General features: G+C 38.2%; 1 protein-coding gene across 1 annotated transcript in view; it reads right to left on the minus strand.

The window, feature by feature from the left end:
• Positions 1 to 24,967, minus strand: part of HEATR5A (HEAT repeat containing 5A) — a 111,476-nt gene that overhangs the window by 30,862 nt on the left and 55,647 nt on the right. The window contains exons 18-25 of the mRNA XM_029911453.1: positions 20,043 to 20,202; positions 18,484 to 18,673; positions 16,747 to 16,916; positions 11,123 to 11,261; positions 7,889 to 8,068; positions 4,727 to 4,963; positions 3,684 to 3,865; positions 249 to 317 (exon numbers count right to left, since the gene is read on the minus strand). Of these exons, the coding sequence (XP_029767313.1) occupies positions 249 to 317; positions 3,684 to 3,865; positions 4,727 to 4,963; positions 7,889 to 8,068; positions 11,123 to 11,261; positions 16,747 to 16,916; positions 18,484 to 18,673; positions 20,043 to 20,202 (1,327 nt within the window). The remainder of the gene's footprint in view (positions 1 to 248; positions 318 to 3,683; positions 3,866 to 4,726; positions 4,964 to 7,888; positions 8,069 to 11,122; positions 11,262 to 16,746; positions 16,917 to 18,483; positions 18,674 to 20,042; positions 20,203 to 24,967) is intronic.

Raw genomic sequence — 24,967 nt, forward strand, 5'->3', positions numbered from 1 at the left:
TGTTTTCACAGGGAGTGAGGTTAAAGGCTCACTTGGCAAAAGGTAATACATAATTTGCTCAGAAGAACTTTTAAGACAATACATAAAGTTATTGGGCTCAAAACAGGGGTAACTGGATGAAATCCTCTTGCTTGTGATGTACAGGATCAGACTAGTCTTCAGGCTTTAAAAATCTATGTATGTATCCATTAGAGGAGATTATTTTTTAGAGAGGGTCTCACTTGAAAGTTTTAGCTTTAAACACTTGCCTGACATGCTTTTGCTGTGACATCAGGCGGGGTTTCTGGAGCAAAGGCAGGTCGAAGTGCAGCTCCAACCTAAAGAGAAATCATTCAACACTTAACAAAATAATGGTTTGTTTCAATTTTTCTTATAAATCATACAGTTCCCTTCTATTTACACCATGATTTGATTGGGAAAATGATTAGAAGTTAGTTATGTTCCTGTTGGAGAACTGTATTGTTCTTTCTAGAAGCTAGCTGCCAGGTATTACTTGGAATCCCAAGATGTTGCTGTCTTACAGATACAGCCTGGTTCTGTGGCCAGATACCTCAGTGATGGGCATGAAGAGTCTTTGTTTGGAGGAGGGTAGAAAAAGGGGAGACTGAGGAGCAATCTGACAGAACAGTTATGCTTTTTCCATAAAAGAGATGGTTTCCTCTTTGAGACAGTGAGATTGAGGCTTGTTTCCCCTGTTTGCTAGGGTCTTAAAACCAGAACAAAGAAAACTTCTTCCTCCCTGAACTCTTGACCTGATAAAAAGTTTCCCAAACCTAACAAAACATTACTCCAAACCTTGACAGGCCTAAAGACACTTAATAAGAAGGGGAAGTTGGGTTTAAGGAAAAGAAAGCAGCACAATATTAATAATTAGCACAAACAGATTTTAACTTGCGTACCTGTGGGAGTAAAAGAGACAGAACACAAACCCCACTCATTTCACAAAGAACAAGGTATGGAGTGACACTGATCAAGGCACATGGATTTCACCAATCCTTAGTGCTGAGGGCTACTTTCACTGAAGGCAACTGAAGAGAAATTTTCCCTGATGATTCAAAAGGTTCTTGTAGAAGAACTTAAGATACATTGCACTTAAGTTTGCGTATGAAAACTTAAAATTAAGATGCATTGCTCTTTGGGGCAGGGAATGTATTTATGAACTTGTACAGTGCCTAGCAAAATGGGGTGAGGCTCACTGAGGCCTCTGGGCACTACTATAAGAAAATTATTAAACAACAGATAAAACCTGATCTAAGCACTGGTCTCTATAGTTAGGAAATTCTTCTTCAAATTTCTCCCTTACACTGGATCCTTCGAAAGCTGATACTTTGACGCTAAAGGTGCTCATCTTAACTCCCTCCCGCCCCCCAAAGGAACTGAAACCTTCATTAAATTGTGCAAATTTTTCAAAATTCCCTTTTTAGAAATCACTTATTTTATAGACCAAATTCCTATTGAAAAAGTATCCTGCTAGTTGCTTAAACCATTCATTCTATAGACCCAGAGATTGAAATGCTTCTTGCAGCCAAAGATCAAATTTCACTATAAATTTTGCCACGCAGATCTCATGCTGAATGACTGATTGTGTCAAAGATTTTTTTTGAAGTCTTAAGTAATGCTGTGCAGGATACAAATGAGCATTCATTTGTTTCCAGGGTATCTGTAAAGTTTCTATCTTCAAATTTGTTGTGGACAGATAATCCAGATGGAGTTTCTGCTAGTTTAACTTTCTGTGGTAGCAGAAATATGGGGAGTACTTCAGGCCAGAGCCTGTGTGTTTCACACGTACGCCCATCTTGGCTGGTGCAGACCAATAGAGAGGAGCTGGATTTATAACAAGTGGAAATGGGTAACTCCTTCCTGAATGGGGGCAAGCTGCTGGCTTCTTTTAAGGAATTCTGTGTGGCCTTTCCTCAAGAAGCCATTGTTTGATGCTGAAAATCTTGCCAAATGGTTGTCCTATATCTATCTTCTTTTCTTTCTGCCTAAATATTATTGAACAGGTTGTGGTGACACAACTCTAAGGGTATCTAACTGTTTCAGATCTCCTGGACGCCTATCATTTTATGAGGAGACCTGAGTATAGCAAAAAGCTAAAGCTGGTTACATCATTAGATGAAATCCTCAGCATATTAAATGAAGACCAGGTGCCCATACCAATATTATCAGATCTATCAGTGGTCATTGATACCATTGATCATAAAAGTATTGTGGACTTGTCTTACGTGGCAGGAACAGATAGCCAATTTCTTTTCTTGCTGGGTGTTGCTGGACATGTCAACGTGAGATTCTACGGGGTCTCTCACCACTCATCCAGAGGACTATCAGGGCATGCTAAGAAGGAGCAATGGGCTACAAAGCCTTAAGTTTTCTGGTAACACAAAGTTGTGTGTGTTCATTTCTATCAGCCCAGATGATGTATTAAGTGCCCTATGTAATGTCTGCTAGAGACTTGAGTATGGAAGTTGGCCAAGGATCGACCCAGATAAAATTAAAGTGATGCTGGTGGATTGGGATACAAACTGAAAAATATGGCAAAAGTTATATCTGTGCCTTAATATAGGATACGTGTCTGTTATTTCTGATGCGGGTGTGCAGTGTAGTGTGAGGGTTTGATTAGATTAGTTGGCCAGAGAAATGACCATGACAGCGTTTTTCATCAACGACAGGCAGAAGGTTTCAACTTTCTCTTTCATAAACGGACCTTGTTATTGCAGCCCACACTTTTGTCACCTCGAGAGTAGATGACTGCAAGGACCTCTTTGTGAAACTAAATCATAAAATATTTTAGGAAACCAAAACTCAAGCAAGAATACAGCAACCTATTTATTAAGTGGGATATCTCATTATGACTAGATAACAAAGCACTAGTGTAAATGTAGAGTGTCTGTCTTATTGATTACCAAGTGGAGCTTAAAGGGGTTGGTTATAGCTTACAAAGCCCTAAATGGCTTCCTATCTGCCTCCCTCTCCATGCAACACTAACTCAACAGAGGTCCTTTGGTTGGAGCTCCCTCAGTTAAAGGAGAAGAGAGGCTGCTGGGAGGAGAGTGTCTTTGGAACTTACTCTCACACCCTCGGTCTGAAGTAGCCCAAATCTGTTGATCTTCAGGTCACTGTGAAGCCCGTCTATTTTCACAGGCTTTTGGAGAAATGAGGATTGTGAGGGTTAGCACTGATAGGGAGGGTTGAATATTTGTTTGCTTGTGTTATGGTTGGATAATAAGGATTTAAGGGACACTGCAAGACTTCTTATTTATGTAGATCAGAACTATCCAGTGACTTTTCCTCACTGAGGACTATGTTCATTAAGTTTGAAGTTATAAAAATATGGGAACCTGAATTACTTGAGCACAGTTTTTTGGTTTTTACCATTTCCTTAGATTTGAAATGTACCTCTCTCTTGTATTCTGGGCACACATATAAATGTTATTTTAAAAAATTACAACGTAACGTCTTCACTTTTTCATTTGCCATGTTCAAAAATAAAACAGATTTTGCTTTCAAACCCAAAATCTTTGGTCTAAGCAAGCACAGAAAATTTCAACCCTAAAGTGAAAATAAATACAACAGTTTCAGTGACAAATTGAACCCTGATTACAGAACTAGCTACTGAAAATTTTCTCTTCGTTATCAAGGTGTCCATTTTTTATATAAAATTTTTATAATCAATGGGTGCTTACATTGGCTTGATATTGCTCCAGAATTACATGACCAGGAAACTCTGGTTCTGGAACAGATGCAAACCTCCGAACAACAACTAACAATGTCTGAAGCCCTGAAAGACGGAGCTGGTCACTGTGATCTGTGGCAGCCATAAAAGCCATGCGGATCAAGTCAGCTAAATGCAATACCAAAAAGTCACCTGGGGACAAAAGAAAAAATCATTTAATAAAAACAAACTTGTTCTAAAGTCTAATTTATATTAAAGATGATGCAATTGTTTCTATTTTTACATAGTTGGGCCCCAAAGCATTCAAACTTATTTTCTACTTTACCATATGCTAAGGGAGCTTGCATTTCCTTTAAGGAGTTGTTTATACCCAGGAGCATGTCACTTGTGAGTACTACCATATAGTGGATCTTAAACAGGAGCCTTTACTGCCCAAAGAATCTACAGTGAGGAGTTCCCTTTGCTTTCAAACGAGCACCTTTTGTCTATTCCCCAATCATGCAATGGTATCAGCCAATATTTTTCCATTTTAAGGTAAAATTTTGAAGGAAATAAAAACCTCAATATTTGAAGCAAATTTCCATAGAGATTTTGAGGCATCAACATCTTCAGATCAGCATGGGGAAGCACAGAAAATTAATGGTGTGTTCATTGATAATTATGCAGATTATGGAATAAACAGAGCAGTGACACTAGTTTTCTTGGATATTCCTAGATTACAAAATTGTGTTGCAGTACAGAGGCACCAGTTATCGCTTCTAGTTGCCAATGTTTTCTATAGGAACAATAGCACCCTATTTGCATGTCATGCTACAACAGCTGGGTAAGTGAGTGTCAACACTGCAATTATATGCTAATATTATGACTAATTTACCATTGCTCTGTACCTGAATGAATACAGGCTTCTAATCATTTTAATTAAAGGCTGCAATAGAGGTTATGAAGAAATCTATAATGAATTTCACTTAAGTCACCAAATGTTAAAACATAAATGTTAAGTATTCTTTGCACACTATAAAATTCTCTCGGTATCTCAGTTAGTGTAACACATACCTCTTGAATCCCTTTGTTTCCTTTCCTGAGCCAGCGTTATGTCAAAATGTGCCCTGCCTGCATTTTCACAGTGGCTGATAATTTTACAAACACACTCTGCAGCAAAAACTCTAGTGGACCATTTTGGATTAGTGAAAGGGTGGGATCTCTCATCACTTTCAGAGGTTAACACATCATCATCCTCTTTAGTTCCCTCCTCTTCTTGGGTAGTATCCACTGAAGCTACTGAGGTGAAATCTATATTTTTAAAAACACCGAAAAGGGAAGGAACACAACTGATTACTGAAGGAATTCAAACACATTACTGACCTGTAAGTGCTAGCCTTTAACAGCTTAATGGAAAACTGTAGAAAGTATGTGGTGGCTTTTAGGATTCCTGCAGCACCTAATCTCACTAGCCCTCGAAGATGACCAGGCTGCTCCTTCCACGGATTACTTATTTCAGTTAGTACCATCAGGTGGTTGTCAAGGCTGCTTCCCCACTCTGAACTTTAGGATACAGATGTGGGGGCCTGCATGAAAACTTCTAAGCTTAACTACCAGCTTAGATCTGGTCCTCTGCCACCACTCCCAAAGCTAATTCCCTTCCCTGGGAAGCCTTGAGAGACTCTTCACCAATTCCCTGGTGAATACAGATCCAAACCCCTTGGATCTTAAAACAAGGAGAAATTAACCATCCCCCCTCCTTTCTCCTACCAACTCCTGGTGGATCAAGATCCAACCCCCTTGGATCTAAAAACAAGGAAAAATCAATCAGGTTCTTAAAAAGAAGGCTTTTAATTAAAGAAAAAGGTAAAAATCATCTCTGTAAAATCAGGATGGAAAATAACTTTACAGGGTAATCAAACTTAAAGAGCCCAGAGGACCCCCCTCTAGCCTTAGGTTCAAAGTTACAGCAAACAGAGATAAACACTAACAAAAAGGTACATTTACAAGTTGAGAAAGATAAAACTAACACGCCTTGCCTGGCTGTTTACTTACAAGTTTGCAATATGAGAGAGACTTGTTCAGAAAGATTTGGAGAGCATGGATTGATGTCTGGTCCCTCTCAGTCCCAAGAGCGAACAACCACCAAAACAAAGAGCACAAACAAAAGCCTTCCCCCCCGCCCCACCAAGATTTGAAAGTATCTTGTCCCCTTATTGGTCCTTTGGGTCAGGGGTCAGCTAGGTTACCTGAGCTTCTTAACCCTTTACAGGTAAAAGGATTTTGGAGTCTCTGGCCAGGAGAGATTTTATAGTATTGTACACAAGAGGGCTGTTACCCTTCCCTTTATAGTTATGACAGTGGTCAATAATTTTGTCTCAAGATATTCTGCAGTCATGGCTTGGTCATGTTACTAGACTCAAGGTAGATTACATGTTACTGAGCTTTAGGGTTAAAGTAGTCCTGATGATATTAGTACATGTTGGTATCTGCACCAAAAGCTGTTTTATAGGACATGTCTCCATGAAGAAACTAAATATTCCTTATTACTATTACGATTATTCACTTGAAAAGTTACAGCCGATTTTGCAAGCTGAACTTTTTAACAAGTTCATCTCTCTCCTCAGAGTCACCACTTCCCACTTCTGTTGGAGAACCTAGAGCTAGAATAAAAAGGCAAATGGACCAAAACTATCTTCTGTTTCTTACATAATCTTTTTAGGACGGCTGAGGTCAATATCATGAAAGCAAACCCAAGTGACACTGAGTTATGAATGAAACAAAACAAATCCCAGGAAAGAGTTTAGACACAACAGAAACTATCAGTGTCTGAAATCGCAAGTTGTTCTCTTCATGTACAACTAGCCAGAATTAAATAAATCAAAATAACAGTCAAAATAGTTTAAACCAAAACTGATTCTTTCGAGGGCATAGCTTTTACCTGAACCAAATATTCCCCAAGAGCCTCTCTTTGTAGTTCCTCCTCATCATTTGTTCTCCATTCTTAGAATTCAGTCCTTTCAGAATATTCAGTAGGGTAGCTAGTTCAACCTGCTCTGAATGATTCATTTAGAAGCATAGCTCTGCATCGTTTCCTCCATTAATAGCAGAGAGCCAATAGCTTAAGGGAATTTTCTTCTGGTTCCCCAAAAGGCCTCACAGCCCCAGTGTTTACTGCATTTTAATTTCTGCTATGAGAATAAATAAAATCTAGGACCAGAGGTAAACCCCAAATTTCTGAACATTAACTATTCCAAACCTCCATGTTGCCAAAAACTCATATCTTGTCCTATATCCAAAATTCAATACTGAAAACCAAAATCTATTATGAAACCTTGATTTTATAAATTTATTATCAGCCAAGACCTTTATAAAAACAAGGATTGACTTGCTATTGAATTATGGTTGAAAATGATTTTTATTGAATGTTCTGAATACCAGAATGCCATTAAAGCATAACAGAAATGTAGAAAAAGATAGCAGATAATTTTTGTATGACTACATTTCAGCAGAACATTTCAAAGACTGTAGGTTTTCAAGATTTTAGTTGCTCTTATTTATTTATTGAGAACAGCCACTAATTAACAAGAAATTGACAACACAGCAGAATAAAGACCGAAGCAAAAGGGCTTGTCAAGATTAATTTTATATCACACATTTCAGGAAGGAGTCTTGCTATTGACATATCATTTTCTTTGTCTAGTTAGAGCTAACCCAGACTCTACTAACTGTCTGGGTGCGGACTATAAATTTCATTATGTACAAGCACAGCTGCATAACATGGACATGACCAATACCACAAGATCCTCAGCATATGTTGCTTTATAGCAACTAAAGATTCATTGAAAAGGAATCCACACACTATACACTAGTATTAATGACTAGCCTGAACCATTATCTCAGATGTTACGATATGTTCCACTCCAAAGTTTGTGGAAATTTGAACTTTGTGGCTCATGCCTTTCATCAAGTAGGATATGACTAGTCATGGAAAGAGTTACTGTTCACCAGGCCTTTTCAGAATGCAAAAGGCAGTCAGGAAAGATCAAGTAATTTCCCATTCTAGGGGAAAAAGTTCAAGTATCAAACAATTTAAAATAAATAGCAGTAATATACTTTTTCACAATCTGTACACTTCTAAGAGATGAGACTGATTATTTCTCTCCTGTAAAGCAGAGATCATATATGTAGGCCTTGTTTTTATTACATTCCCAGCTAGAATATGTTAGCACTTACCAGCTGAGGCAGCAAGAACATCTTTACAAAGCTTCAACCAGAACGAGAGCTTTTCCACTGCCACTGATGTAAGCATATGGCTTAGGGTCTCTTTTATATCTTGGCATAGTCTTTGATCCAATTCTTTGTCCAGCAAGCTCAGCAATGCTCCCTCCAGGCCAACTTCTCTGATGTTAATGTCTGTTAAGAACACAGTCTATCACCTGCGTGGTATGCATCACAAAATTGCCATAACACAGGAGTGCAGAAATTCAGTTACAGTACTTAATAATAACACAATTCATATATTGCAAACAGAAAATATCTGGTCTTGAAACACTTAAAATGATTGCTTAAAGTTCTAATGCCATGCCATCTCGGTACAAAACCAACTTTAAGATCACCACATTATTCAATATTGCCCCAAATGAACTGCACCCCAGTAATTTTTCTAGCTTTTCCCAGGGTCATGAAATGCCTGTCCAATGTGAATATGGCTGTGTGTTATGTTAAGCTGATTTACTAGAATCCACTCCAGTGGGGATGTTAATGTTTAGCTTGGTTAAAATCCCTATACCCATATTAATGTTTTACTTTCTGAAGAATTCTTCATTGTCTGCTAACCCTTGTTATTAGCTTTTGAATATGTAGCAGGTTATTAAGGGTTTTTTTAAATGTAATTAGTCATTCAATAGTTTGCTTAGAATTTATTGTAATGATTACAAAAGTACAAGATTGAAAATGGCCTTAGACATCAATAACATCCAGTGAGAGAGTTATGGTGAGGATCTGTAGGCAGAAACTCATGCCACCAATACAGCCAGGATGGGGAGGAGCAAAGAGAAGTAGCAGTGATGTCAAGTTAAGGCATTTTTAATTAACTGTAAATTGAGTCCCTGACCAACAAGAAATGCTTCTTCTGACAGCATTCTATTCTACTCTGGTTCTCATACTGTGCCCATCCCTCCTTTGATATCTGAACACCTAAAAAAAATGTTAACTTTGAAGTTGCTGACCTAAGACCCTGTTTCAACTTTGAATTTGTCTTGGTAGAGATCATAGGGTATCAAGTTCACAATTTATATTTTAACACTGCTAATGCTAACAGGTTTATATTGATTAGTAGAGTGAAATGTGCTGAACACAAGTAGGGGAATTTAAATAATAAGAGAATTAGGATTTGCTATGCTAAAAAGGCAACATTTATTTTAGTGTGAGGCCCAATGTGGCAGGCCTGATTTTTAGTCAAAATAGGTCCAGAGGCTTAACCCAAGGTCATATAATTGTGTCCTCTCATGCTGTGTGACAGACAAGCATAGAAAGGCGAATACACCGCATACAGTAGTTGCATAAATAAGCTTAAAATGGAGTGGAGGGAAAGAGGATTTTTGCAACTATGTAACTACAGAGATAACCACTTTATTTATTAAGAAATTAATTGATGTGAATAGCTTGTCAGTAGTTGAAAGCCTAAGTATGGTCACCCAGAACACCACACACAGACAAAAGGGAAGGCCTAAGTTTCTTATGGTAACAGAAATGGGCAAATATGGCCAAGATCCATGTGGGTTATATAATCCAAAGGTATACCCCCCAAAAAACCCGAACACTGGATACTTTCCTATACTCTGGGTACATCAGGTTTCTGAAACACTGTCAATTGAATCAGGACCTGTTCTCTGATATGCTCCACTTACTGATTCTATCTTTGTTTTCCCATATCTTAGGAGTATGTGAGTAAATTTACAATCCTAAGAGCTCTTTATGCTGTTTAGTTATATTAATGTGTGGACTTGTTCTGATGTTAAGTAAAGCATTTATCTATATATCCCCTATTGATTCCGTACTCAACAACTATCATCTGTGTAGCTGCCCGAAGGGAAGAACCTGTGATGATAATAAATATTACCAGTGCAAAAATTGTTCAGGCTACAAAGTTAAGGTTAAATGATTCTCCATCTACAGAAACAGCTCTGAAAGAACATTATAGTAACAAAATACACATACACAGACATCTGGAAATCCTCAGTTGTTATCGACATTTGATTATTCTGATTTGCTTAATATCACTAAATTTACAAATCAAAACGTAAAGTGGGCCCTTAACTAAATTCACCTATGGTGTAATCCTGTACTGTACAAAAAAGAGGCTTGCTAAATGTTAAATAGCATTGTCACATAATTTCTCTAGATAGGTACAGTAAATATTAGTGTGCACCAGCAGGGTCTATATGGACCAATTAACGCACATGTTAGCCTGCTTTAGAAATCACACCCCTGTGTTACACACCATACCACTATGTTGACAAGCCCTTAGTGTGAGGGAGGCTGCTGTGGTATACATTTACACACCAGCTTGCCACAAACTAAATATTCATATAGATAAGCCCATGGACCTCTTAACAAACAAAAATAATTTAAAACTTCTTTGCGTCTCCTTCGGGGCTTCCTCTTTTTCCACCAAAACTTCAAAGGGTGCAATGGAAGCTGGCTGATGAACTTGCACATATGTAGTACCTATAACACCTGGTGCTCAGCACTTTTGAAAACCAGACCCCTTACTGTATTTACATGCCCGACTAAATTGTATGTTTTGGGGGGCAAGGACTGACTTTGTGTGCGTAGATAGCACCTACCGCAATGGAGTATGGAACCCCTTTTTAAAAATCTTGACCTAAAGTTTTTGGCACATTTATATTAATTCACTATTGCAGTGTTACAGTACTGTCAACCCAAAGCTTTCAAAAACCATGAGTAAGGTTCCAGAAAATCATGAGATTAACTTAAAGATCACAAATTTTAAAAATGGGTTTTTTATCTACTATTTGGTTATGCTCACTGTTAGGGTGCACTTAGGACACATTTTCAAGCTCTTCTCTGCAACCATGGGGGCTAGAAACTTTTTTTTTTTTTTTTTTAATGAAAATTGAGATTTCGCTCTCTTGGATGGCTCCAGGAGTTGGGGCTTTAAGAAAAACACCAAGTATTATGATACTCTTGACAAAATTGTGAGGCTTGGCAACACTGCTGTTAGCATTGTTTTATCATTGGGAGATGCCTAAAAAGCTTCAACAAATATAACCACATAAATATCATGTTTTAGTAGAAATAAATATTTTGAGTTAAAGGTTTTTAAAAATGCTACAAAACAAATAATCTGCCATCTCAGTTTAATTTAGAAGGGAGGATGCTTAACAAACCAAGTTCAGCATGAGTCCAGCACTGCACTCTCAAGGCTTAATGGATGTACATTACCTGGAGTGAAGTCTTCTCTGCAGTCTTTAACAAAGGCAACAGCATGTTCTGATACCTCAGCTGCTTCTCTTTGCACTAGCTGACGCAAACAAGCTAATACTGCTCGTCTCAACAACAAGTAGGAGCTACAGAGATTCACCTGAAATATGCAAACAGAGAGAGTAAGATGGCTCACAACCTCTGTAGTAGCTATCCAATACGGCAGTAGTCCAGCGCTTTCTGATTGATTACTGTTATGAAATAGACTGTGAAGTCCATCACCAAATAACTGTCCTATTTTGCGTACCTTTGTAGATCTAAAATTAAAAGTTTACAATATTGTAAATGCTTTGGTAACCACAGTAATTTTAAAGTTCTCTCAGTGAAATTATCCAACAGAGCCAGTCATATCCATCTTTCACTGAAGTCACTGACTTCAATGGAAGTTGAATCGTGATCTAACTGAATGCCTATTTTACTCTTATCCAGAGTACAAAATTACAGTGTGGTATGAAAACTCAGTCCAAATGAACTCCACTCATATCACCATCATAGAGAGCTAGGAGTGATGAAAGAAAATTACGATACAACTAGGGACGGGAAACCAAGCTCAAATAATTCCAAGGTCTGTGCATGAAAGTGAGATTGTAAGAGAGAGGGCAAAGAGAATAATAAATGGATGCTGAACAAGGTTTCTTTTGAAAATATAGTCCAACTGAATTAGGTTGTAGTTGTTTGTTTTGGGGAAGGTCAGGGTTAGGGATGGGCATGTTGTTTGGAGACAAGTCAGCTCTCCTGAACCATTCTCCAGCATGGCTGTTTAGAGCATCATTACTTCAACATCACAAGATCAGCTTCTGCTTTTTGTATTGAAAACCGATGCCAATCTAAACATTGTTCCTGGAGCAAGGAAACAACTTTAAAAAAAAAATCAAGTCTTGCACCTGAGGTTCTCCCCCCCTCCCCGCAATTTTAAGACTATCCTGAAAGTAATCTACAGATACACTACGCTTGTCAAGTGGCTGGGCAGGGTAACTAGACCAATGTTTATACAATTTACTGTATAATCCACGTTTAGATTATAACGAGTAAACAACCAAAATGAGCATGTGTTTAAGTATATGGAAGGTAAAGAGGTTATCCTTTACAATTAAGTAACCTTCTACCCTTATGTGTCACCTAAAGGCAGTGGTTTTCAACCTTTTTTTCATTTGCGGACCCCTAAAACATTTTGAATGGAGGTGCAGACCCCTTGGAAATCTTAGACATAGTCTGTGGATTTCCAAGGGTCTGCAGACCACAGGTTGAAAACCACTGTTCTGTTGTAACGACAACTTTTTGTGGACCGCTTAGACATAGTCTGCGGACCCACAGGGGTCCAAGGGTTACAGGTTGAAAACCACTGCTCTGAGGTAACTAAAAAAGGACAGAGCTGAGAGTCTGCTGCAGAGAGCCTTTGCTGAGGGGTCATGCTCCTCATTTGTCATTGATAAGCCAACAGTCACTCAAAATGAGATTAAAAATAAAAAAATTAAGGACACAAAGAATAAGTGATATGGAATCTCAGCTTCATTATATTTAAAACTAATTTGTCTCTCCTGCTTTCGTATGCTTATGCATGTGAATCTGCAAAACTCATTATGAATTATACATTTAATAGATACAAAGATTTGCTCTTCATAACAATTCTTTTGTAAAAGAAATGAGTCAATTAGTATCTCTGCAAGATACTTTAACTGAAATTTTAAAGGGTACAATTGAATCTTTAATGCAACACTTATTCAAGCAGGCCACATCTCCTGTAAATCTGGCATGCTTAAAATTGCAGCTCACCAGATAATTTTTATAGGGAAGGACAGAGCACTCAAGTCAGGCTACTGGGAAATTCAAGAGACACATTCTTCATATCTCTCATTCTCCCACATTTTAAGTAGGGAAAAAGGGCACACACACAATGCAAGCAACACAGAAAAATTAACTTAAACCATTTCTGCATTGGACATGTTAAAGTCAAACAGATGCAAAATTAAGTGCACAAAATGAAACACATGTGCCAGCTGCCAAAGGTTAGAAGGGATTTGGTTAGGGTGATACCAGATGAACATCATTTGACATGCTAAAGATATTTTACTTTACATTAATGGTTAAACAGAGAGAGAGACAGGAGGAAATAAAAAACGCCACTGCAAACTGCTGAAATTTTAGGATTAACAAGGCACAGGGACCTACCAACACAGAATTATCCAACAAGATCTCCTGCACAAAAACAAATGACAAACCAGTCATGACAAAATCAAAATACAGATACCACAATGATACTCACTACAGCAAGGAAACCATAAAATGTAAATTCAGAATATTAAATTCAGAGTCTTATCTCAAACATTCCACAAAAACCTCATTTGCTTAGTTCAGATACCTCATCATATAATGTTGAACATCTTTAAAATGTACACCAACAGCCCATAAAACTCGTTGGTTAAAATAAATGTAAAAACAGCTCTTGAAAGTGGTCATCGAAACTATTATATATATTTGTATTTGAACACGTTTTCTTTTGGGTCCTATAGCTGAAAACCTGAGCATCCACCCCGTGCAGCCATCCTATGTATATGAGATATATAAATAAGAACGTAGTGTGTATCCGTAAAGTTAGTTGTAAAATTAATATTAGTCATCACTAGATACAAAAGGTTATTTCCACAACCAAGTATTTAATTGCCAGAACTTGACAGAGAATGTTAAGTACCATGCAGTTAGATGCAAAGCCCAGGGTAAGAAAATCCTCTTTCTAAAGGAAGAAAATTCTAAGATGCTGTTTTTTTTGTTTTGTTTTGGGGAAGGGGTGGGGACTAGAGGAGAAGGGGGAAATGAAGATGAAGGTGGGCTGATGATGATGTTCTTTTTATATAACTTTTTGTATAAGAAGTCGTCCTCTTTTAATTATTAAATATTTTAAGAACATTCTAAAATAAAGTTTGAACTCATAAGTTTTCAATATATTGGCAACAGCCTTGGAGAAATAGGAAAAAACCCCTCCAAATAACTATTGGTAATTACAATTGGTAATTAACATAACCACTCAACAATAGTGTTTTCAGCTCTCTCCTCACTAGTGTGTCTCAATGGACATCAGTAATACAGTCTGTTTCTCTGACAAGAGCCTCTTTACCTTCTTCCCTGTCTGTTACAAATAACTCCTCAGCACAGAATGGTGGTATTAAAACTAAAATATAATACCACCTAGCTCTTACTTAGCATTTTTCATCTTTAGAGCTTAAAGTGCTTTACAGAAGGTCAGTATCATCCTTCTTTTACAGATGGGGAAACTAAGGCACAGGGAGAGATACTTGCCCAAACTCACCCAGCAAGCCAGTGGCAGAACTGGGAATTGTACTTATGTCTCCCATGTCCCAAAACAGTATCCATGCCTCCTATTAAGATGACAAGGCTAATTTTTCAGGCAGACTGCATGCCCTACAAAGTTCTACTGAGTTCAGTGAGGCTTCAGCACAGGTGCAGGTTCCACATGCACGGTGATCTCTGCAGGAATGTGGTCTAAATAAGAAAAGTATAAATCAAACCCCACTTATTCATAGTTATGACTGAGAGACCTATTGCCAATTACTAAACTGTATGTATTAGTGTGGACGGCTTTGATTCTGCAATGAGCTCCTCACAGACTGAAATCTACAACTGCGTGGAGTCCCGGATTTCACTGGGACTCTGTGTGGGCACAATAATCTACCCACGTAAAGCTCCTTGTAGGGTTGGGGCCTAAATGAACACACACACACACACACACACACACACACACCAAAATATACTTTGCTTTTTAATTGACAAGTGTAGGTAAGTTTTAATTTATGAAGTATTCCATAATTTACTGTAACAATTTCACAAGTATACTGAAGTATTTTTCTGTAAAAACAATGAAGTCTTCGTAATACAAAACCTCACTACAAACACACTATTATTAAATCTTTGCTGAGAAATCTTTGCTGAGAGACCAATTTTTTGTGCAGTTTAGAGAGGTACTACTGTAAACAGCGGTGGACAAGACATTTATTCCATAGATTTGCAAATAGATGGAAATGCTAATGAGTTGACTGATCAAAGGATAGCAACTCCTGAGTCTGGAGTGCTTTCATAAAAGATGAGTGGAAATGCTTTTTAACTATTGAAAGGAAGATCAAGGATAAAATACAGTGGAAGGGGGAGAAGAAAAAAGAATCCCTAAAGGGTACAATTCTCCCAAAATAAACAAGCTCATGCTCAAACCAAATAGTAATGTGGGGCTCTCTCTGAATCTTGCAGATACATTTCTACGAAAACCTCAAACATATATGGAAGAAATGTGAACTCCATAAGAAATCAGAACGTATGTCTATTAATGATATGCAACAGCTGCTCTGACAAAAGAACACTTAAAAACTCTAAGACAGACAAGGTAGAGATACAAGAAAAATCCAGAAAATTTACTCTTTTTTTGACTTCTGAGAAAAACTTTTACAGGGAAACCAGCTAATTCATGTATACATAATGAGGGTAGATCAAATCTTTTTAAAACCTTCTCTTGCTACAGTATGTTCTTATGGAAGCAGGCATTTTATTGTGTGGGAAACAGCTTGAGATAGAAGAAGAATAGGCAAAGTAGAATAAATTGATTAGGGAGGTTGTGGAATCTCCATCATTGGGGATTTTTAAGAGCAGGTTAGACAAACACCCATCAGGGATGGTCTATAATACTTAGTCCTGCTACGAGTGCAAGGAACTGGACTAGATGATCTCTTGACGTCCCTTCCAGTCCTATGATTCTAGTACAGGTTTAAAGAAAAAAATAGAACTAGGACACCCAATACTTGTGCAAGTAGAGTTTGCATTTGGTGCTGTGGACATGACCTTAGTGGAAAGCACGCACTGTTTTGCTTACGAAGAACTGACCAGCCATGTTAGCATTAGGGTTGCTTTCTTGGATTTAACTAATTCTGGGGACATGACAGCTACCATGGCAATTAAAAGATAATATATAATATTTTACAAATGAGATGACAGACCTGAAAAGTGACATGTTCCCTATCACTCATGCCTGGAAACTGAAGTCAGAGGGGGCAGCTGTCTTGAGTACCAGAACCACAACAACAACTGCTCACTAGCAGTACAGAATTGACAGGGAAAGTAAACTAATCTAGATTTCTTTAAATTATAATTATATTACTTATACTGAATATTGAGAAGTAATCAGTTACTTCAACAAACCTTAACCTCGCATAAACGAGAAGAAATACTGGCCAGAATTAAGAAGTGGGCAAAACCCAAAACTCATACATTTTGTCAACAAAAGTTTGGCTTGTGTAAGAATAGCAGCACGTATTCTCAGTAATGGGTATGCTGTTGGGAGAGATACAGAAGGAAGGAAAATGGATAAATAGAAAGGGGAGAAGAGAGAATGACCACGTGCATATGAAAGACACAAAACCTCACCCTATTAAAAAATGACTGATTAATAAAACACAATATTAAATTTATTTTAACAACTGATAACTGGCTGGTTTAAGGAACATTTATTTAAATGTTTTATGTTTCAAGGCAAAGGTTGAAAAATTTAAAAACGGGGAAAAATACATTTTCATAGATGTACTTACACATAGGCAGCTTACAAGGCTCGACAAGTTGACATGTCGTGGAGCAAACATATGAAGCTGCTGTAAGGAAGAGATGGCTTGAGCCTGAACAAGGCAGTCAGGGTTATCCTGCATCACCGCACAGCCCAGGAGGCAAGAAGTTCTTAAGGCTGAAACTGCAGTATTACTGCCTACAGTTAGAAAACCAGTGTTTTAATACTTCCAACATATTAATTTTCCTTTATTTTTAAAAAAAATAGGTACAAATATGAGTAATTATAGAAAGCATTCACTCTTAATAAAATGATTCACATAGGAGTTTCTGCAAGCGATTGAGTCAAGTAGAATAATAATCACCATACTTAGCAGTTCTACTGCACCTTTAAACAGACAATCACAGACAACTTAGTCCTGCCTCAGTGCAGGGGACTGGGCTAGAGGGAAAGGTTCCTTCCTACCTTTCTATGATTCTAACTTTACAAACAAGCAAGAAGGCCTCAAAATACCACTGAGAGGTAGGCAGGCATTATAACCAGTTAACAGAGGGGGACAATAAGGCACAGAGAGGTCAAACAGTGAGTCAGTGGTAAACTTAGAAGACCTGACAATTCTTTTCTCTAGCCTCTAGATCCCACTCCCCACTTTTTGGATTACTGGCACACTTATTCAGTAGAATTTTCCATACCAATACAAAAGGTGTGTTTTCTTTTTTAAGATAATATTTCGGGGATGGGGGGGAGAAGGATTAAGTGATTAATAAAGCCTGGGATTGGCAGGCAGGTAAATGTATCAAGGTAGTACATGAACATCATATGAAGGGCTGGGTGAATTTATCATCAGTGACAGAGTACACAAATAATAAATAAAAGGAATACACTTGCAGGTGAGTCAATGGGATGGAAGTGGACTTTGGCACTGAAACAGCTACAGATGCAGGAAACTAAGGCTCTGATCCTATAAGCTGTCATACAGAACCCTGCATCCACACAAAGCCCCATGAAAATCAATGAGGTCTGTACACATGAAGCAGTTTGCAGGACCCGGGCCTCAACAGAAGAAATTGATGGTGCCTGATCTGACATTCCCTATTAACCCCACAGGGGAAGGCCAGATATAATGTCTTCCCTGAAGTCTTTCAGTTGCTTTTCCTGTCAAGTCACTGTACCTGCCTTGTTTCCCCAGGCTCCATAGATCTCTGGTGTCGTTGCCCTTTCAAATAATGCTGGAGGTTTGTGTACATGCTATTAGTGTGGCTTTCATATTGCACATGATCTGATGGGCATCAAAAAGCACTGGATTAACCCCCTTCTGTAGACAAGTCCTAGAATACCTGAATTGAGCTCTGAACTCAATGGGTACTGTGAGCGCAGAGCTCCATTGAAAAATCAGACCATTTTTATTTAAGTGCCTAAATCTGGATTTTGTTCTCAATTTTTCAGATAAAATTCTCTGTGTCTTGACACTAAGCACAAGAACTTTCAACCCAATGAGAAGCTTTTAGGACTACGTTCTGGCAAAGGTATTTAAAAAAAAAAAAAAAAAAAAACTCTAACTGGAAGGGTAATTACCACCATGTCTTGGCCCCATAAAGGCATAGCCTATGAAAAACTACTTCACAGTTCATTTACAAGAAAAAATGTCTGAATGATTCCTGAAAGTTCCTAGAACACATTCACTGTTTGCCTGTAATGTTTCAACTTATGTTTAAGCGTTCTAATTATCAAATCAAACAAACATGACAATATTGTTTATGCATACCTTGCAACTCTGGCCCCAACGTAGTGATAAGTGCATTTAAACAGCGACCAAGGCTCTGGTGAACTTCAGCATAAGCAGGAGGCACAGTCAACAACAACATGACAACAAGAGATAGGGTAGGTTCCACATGCACATGATACAGAGGGCCAGCTGAATCTATTATCAGTGACAGAGAGTGCAGTGCCCAAGTCTGTAAAATAAAAGATGTAGGCATGTCACACCTATATGTAATAAAATAAACCTAAGAGCTGTTTTGTGAAGTCTGTGATTAAAATAAAAATTAATACATGGGTACAACTAGTGCTCTGAAGTGGGAAGGGAGTGGATGGATGAAGATGCTACAGACAATCTGTTCTTCATAACAAAATATCTGGAAACTGTGGCTCTTCTTTGATAAATATTGTAAGGAAAATTCTACATTTTGGAGTGGCACAACTGGTTAACACTGTCATCATTAGTACCCAAAAACCTCAATGACAACTGATTTCTTAGATGAAGTGTAATGTTAGTCCTCCACTAAGTGCTCTAACTTGCAGATATAAAATTTTTTCTTCGTTTCATGAGCGAGGATGATGAAATTACAGCAAGTATGAAGGCAGAACTGCTGAAGAGTATTTTAATTACATAAGGGCTTGTCTACACTTACTGGGGGACTGACGCGTGGTGATCGATGCATCAGCGGTCGATTTAGCGGGTCTAGTGAAGACCCGCTAAATCAACCGCAGATCGATCTTCTGTTGACTCCTGTACTCCACCAGATCGAGAAGTGTAAGGGAAGTGGACGGGAGAGCATCTCTCATCGACATCGCATACTGCGGGGTCCACACTAAGTAGACCTAAGCTACGTCGATTTCAGTTACGCTATTCACGTAACTCAAATTGCGTAGCTTAGATCGACTTTTCCCTTTAGTGTAGACAAGGCCTTAATCTCAGTCACTTTGCCCTACATTCAAACCCATTACATGTTAATTTTGTAGTGATCCTCTATGTATGGAAGATAGTAGATAGAGGTGATAAATTTAAGCCTACTATTCAGTCTATTTAAAAGGGCATGTAGGGGGTTTTATCACCCCTCACTTAAACTTTAAGGAGTTTTGATGTATACCCCTTTTTATTTCAACGTGTGATTAAAATATCCTTCCCAGATATGGGAAGTGTTAGCTCAAGAAGAACCATGTGACTTCATCTTCACAACGATTTGACTCATGCAAGCAAGCTTTCTACTGACCAAGCTGGTCTTTGTAGCTAGTGCAGCACACTAGCTACAAGCTATTTACTACATCATCTTTATAAAAGAAAAGTGCTAGGAAACAGACAGATTTGCAGACACAAAAAATGATATACAGATGAAAAGAAAAAGCAGGCACTATCTAATTAAGCAAGATTCAGGTGAATGTACATCAAATTCAAAACAATAGTATGAATTCAGGAATTCTGCTGAAGGAATTGTTGTCTAATCTCCTCTTACATGTAAGAAGAACTTTTACTCCCAAAAAACAATTGGTTCTGTTTTAATATCTATAGAGAGGGCAGATATTTTGAATTATGTGACAAAGTACCTGTACATCAGGAGAAGTACTGTCCTGAGATAAGGTATAAAGGATTCCAACACATGCATTCAGGTGCTGAGTAGAGCCTATTCCTCCTAAATATCTATACAGTGATCCCAGAGCCAAAGAATGTCCTGTTCTTGACACCACATCCCTAGCAGATTTCAGCCTGTTAATTTCAAGGAGAAAAAAAGTTGTTAGAATATGTGACTACAATAGCTGATACTGCCAGGTACTCTTTATACATAGTAGATTTCAGTGCTTTGGTTGCAGAATGCAATCAGCAAAAGATTTTGTTAATCATTATGTTGCCTGAATATGTTAAGACATTTTAGTACTACTTATCTCCGACCCCAGAGTCGCACCAAAATAACAAAGGGACATTTCTCAATTTAAACAGAAGGTTGTGAAAAACTGGTACTAGCTAGGATATGATGACAATCTTAATTCTGCCTGTTGAGCCTAGAAACAGTAACATACAAGATTTTTTTTTTTAAGTGAGTTTTTCCCCCACAGAAAACAAACTACAAAAGATTTATTAAATTTAGGACAAAACACACACTATCTGATTCACTTCATAATCATGTTATTTCTTCAAACATGACAAAAGCAGAAACATTGTCCAAACTAAGAAGATTGCAAATTTCTAAGCTTAAAAAAAAATAATAATAATAAAATAAAAGAGTACAACAGCAAGACCTCATTCTACTCCCTAGACAGGATTACCACTCTTTTGTATGTGTAGTTAGGCACTGACACCCTTTTACCAACTTAATGCTTTTCAACATTTAGCCTATTAAAAAGTTTCAACCAAACCAATCCAATCCAATCTTCTTGACACACACTCAGCTGATACTGAACTGGCTGGGCATGATTGTAAGTCTTTTTAAAATTAACAAAAATTTTAATGCAACTGTCCTGCCTTCTGAATTTTTTCTCCACATTCTTCCACCATTTTGATGCAACTGTGATGCAATCTCTTCTGTAAATACAGGATAGATCAAATTAATCTGGATCTTAAATTTTACATTCTAAAAGAGAAGGAACAAATTCAGGATTATGTTTCAGTCTCTTTTTCCTGCTCTGAATTCAGCCTGAAAACTAATGATACTCAGACCTCAGTGGTTCAGGAGCCAAATTAGTGATCAACATTACTCAAAAGAGCCACAGTAGTGCAATCTATGATCATAAGAATGGCCATACTGGGTCAAACCAAAGATCCATCAAGCCCAGTATCCTGTCCTCGGACAGTGGCCAATGGCTGGTGCTCCAAAGGAATGAACAGACAGGTTATCATGAAGTGATCCATGCCCTGTCACCCAATCCCAGCTTCTGGTAAACAGAGGCTAGGGACACCATTCCTACCCATCCTGGCTAATAGCCATTGATGGACCTATCTTCCATGAATCTAGCTAGCTCCCTTTGGAACCCCGTTATAGTATTGGCCTTCACAACACCCTCTGGCAAGGAGTTCCATAGGTTGACAGTGTGTTGCGTGGAAAAAATACCTTCTTGTGTTTGTTTTAAACCTGCTACCTATTAATTTCATTTGGTGGCCACTTGCTCTTGTATTATGAGAAGCAGTAAATAACACTTCCTTATTTACTTTCTCCACACCAGTCATGATTTTATAGACCTCTATCATATCCTCTCTTAGTCGCCTCTTTTCCAAGCTGAAATGTCCCAGTCTTATTAATCTCTCCTCATATGGAAGCCGTTCTATACCCCTAATCATTTTTGTTGCCCTTTTCTGAACCTTTTCCAATTCCAGTATATCTTTTTTGAGATGGGGTGACCACATCTGCACGCAGTATTCAAGGTGTGGGCCTAACATGGATTTATATAGAGGCAATATATGATATGATATTTTCTGTCTTAATTCTGAATTCTGTGTGAATTCAATGTTTCATTTACTATAGTACTATATATTCATATTTAAATAGTATGTCTAGAGAAATATATAATATTATTCTCACAGCAAAATGAATAAGTACTATTATTTTATGAACTACAATTGTTTAACAACATAGTAAAAGCATCCTGATTGGTTAATTAAATTACAGTGTTTTAATATCATTGCCTGTTGGGTTCACTCCCTCTGGGGCACCTGGCATTGGCCACTGTCAGTAGACAGGATACTGGGCTAGATGGACCTTTAGTCTGACCCAGTACGGCCATTCTTATGTTCTTAATATCATATGCTGAAAAGAGCCACAGTCTGAATATCCATGCTGCAAACTCTGTACTTGGAATCAGTCATGTTAGCTAAGTAAGGGAAAGGTTTCATAGCTTCTCTGAATCACTTTTTCAATTATTGTCCTTATGTGGTTCCATTTGATTGTTGTTAATTATCTAGCCAGATTTCCAGTTTGAGACTGTGTCAATGGTATCATCAGACTGTAGTTCCTTCAAGTGTTTTCCAGTCAACCAACTTCCCAAATGTGCTTTAACACTTTGTTAGGCATTACTTTTTAAACCAGAAAATTTTAAATAGTACGCTGAATACCCGCCCATACATTAGAAGTTTAGGATGACTGCATCTGAAAAGTTATCTTCTACACATTTGTTGTTTGAACAAATGGAAGAGACCTAATTTGTCATATTTTTCTTTATACATTAGATGGCACCTTCAACAGCCTGGCTACCACATTCTGTGGTTTTCTTTTTGGACAAAGAATCAATGTGCCTTGTGTGGGCGCTTGAAACTATTATCAAGTCATTTTTCATATATGACTGACCATCTTGTATTAACAAACCTCTATTTTTATTTCTTCAAATGCAGTATCTAGCAGTGCATGCAGGAGTTCAAAATCTTTCAGGAAATTATATGCAGGGTGAAATGCTTCAATCGTTTCTTTAAATTCTCATTTTGCGCTACACTGTAAGTGATACCAGTAACACAAAACAGTATTAAAACAAGTGCAATTTTTTGGCATGATCACACCTTGATTTTTGCCATTTTTAGATGTACACAGATTGCTCCTGAATTACACTGTTGAAGAGCTGCTGGAAGGCCTGGAATAGGGACTAAAATAGTCATCACTGCTGCATTTTAACAATAAAAGTCGCATAAAATTGTCTCACTTGCCAAACTCAATGTTCTGCTCTTATTACTCTAATAAAATTTCATTTGATGTCCAAATAAACAAAGAAACCTGTTTTCAGCATTTTGAAATGAGAAAAAATTCTTTCTATCTTGCTCCTCAACAAATTGGTTTACATGTTAGTGTAGAAGAATTATCTGCTTTCATTACTTCACTCCTTTCAATCGTTGTTTCCTTCTATTTGAGGCATATTGTCTCCAATAAATTCACACATTATTGGTAATCAATAAACTGTAACCACTGGCTGTGACAGAATATAGCCATGTTCACACCCTACACACTGTTGTAATAATTTTGTACAAAGCGTGTCTTGTGAGGTATCATTTAAAAACTCGTTATTTGCTCATCTATAATATCATGGCAAAATGCAAGTAGCAGGATTATATGTGAAGTTATAAACATAAGCTGAAATCATGACTAAAAGTAGGTTTTCCATATAAGACTAGGGAGAGGCTAAACCAGTTCCTCAGAAACAATGGTCAAATGGACTCCTCAGCCAGCTGTAAACAAGGCTGATGGACCATTGCCTGTAAGTGGCCATTCTTTGGCAGGAAAGGGGACAAGAGCATCTTAGCAAAGAAACAGCATGGAGTTTCCTTCCACACAGGCTACTACTTGTCGCCTTGCTCCAAGCTGGAAATGCTTCTCAAAGGGGGGAGAGAATTATAAAAAGAAGAGGCAGACACCCCAAGAGACCCCTCTCTTTCTCCCTGCCCATCACATTCACTGCACCAGAAGACACAAAGAAAGCAGATGTTGGACTCTGGGGGAGGGGTTGTGACCTGAGAGTTTGGTTGGTAATCTGCTGAAACATGTGGTGAGAAAACTTTGCTTTAAATCTAACATTGTTTGTTAAGTTACGCACCAATAAATGTTTTATCTTTATTTTTCTTGTAACCACTTTTGACTTGTATGCCTCCTTACTTGTACTCGCTTAAAAATCTCGCTCTTTGTAGTTCATAAATCTGTTTTATTGTTTTCTCAAATCTGTTGTGTTCAAGCTGAAGTGTCTGGGGAACTCCATTTGGGGTACCAAGTTGTGCGCGTATTATTCCCTTAAATGAATAATGGACTCAATATAGTTGTATTGACCAGAAGAGGGCTGGGCAGTACAGGACATACGTTTCTGAGAGAAAGACTGGGAGTGTATTGGGGTCACCCTGCGGTAATCTTTAAGGCTGGTAAGAGCCAAGGTGTGGCTGGCTGCCTGCAGCACACACAGACATAGTTGTGAGTGACTGGAGGCTGTTTGTGAGCATTCCAAGTAGGAGGCTACAGCAGCAAGGGATTGTAAAGGGCACCCCAGGTTACAGGGCAGGGATGACACAGCTACTCATTGGTATGGATTGTACCCTGGTATGTCACACCAGCTTTACATTAGCTACTGTTAAAATGGGATACAATCAATACTGTGAAATTGCAGAGAACCACATTAAATGCACCTTCCAGAAGTTTCCAGAGTTTAACAAACCAAGACTCTTAATCAGTTCCAACCCATTCCCATCTTCAGCATCAATGACAGTTTGTTCCACCCCATTAGCCACATCTTTCTCTCCAACCACCAATGATGTCATCTATTGCCCTTGCCTTCTAGGTTTCTAGTCAGTTTTGGAGCTCTCTTACTATTTCCTAATACAGTGGTCACCAACCTGTCGATCGCGATCAACTTGTCGATTCTGGGGACTCTCCCAGTCGATGGCGATCTCTGGCTGCGGGGGTGCAGCGGGGCTGCCCGCTGCTGCTAAGGCAGGCTCCCTGCCTGCCGCGGCCCCACATTGTTCCCGGAAGCAGCCCTGTAGGCTGGGGGAAGAGAAACGGACAGGGCTCTCT

The sequence above is a fragment of the Terrapene carolina genome, unplaced genomic scaffold (genome assembly GCF_002925995.2).
Source record: "Terrapene carolina triunguis isolate 2854851 unplaced genomic scaffold, T_m_triunguis-2.0 Scaffold96, whole genome shotgun sequence".
Taxonomy (NCBI): Eukaryota; Metazoa; Chordata; order Testudines; family Emydidae; genus Terrapene; species Terrapene triunguis.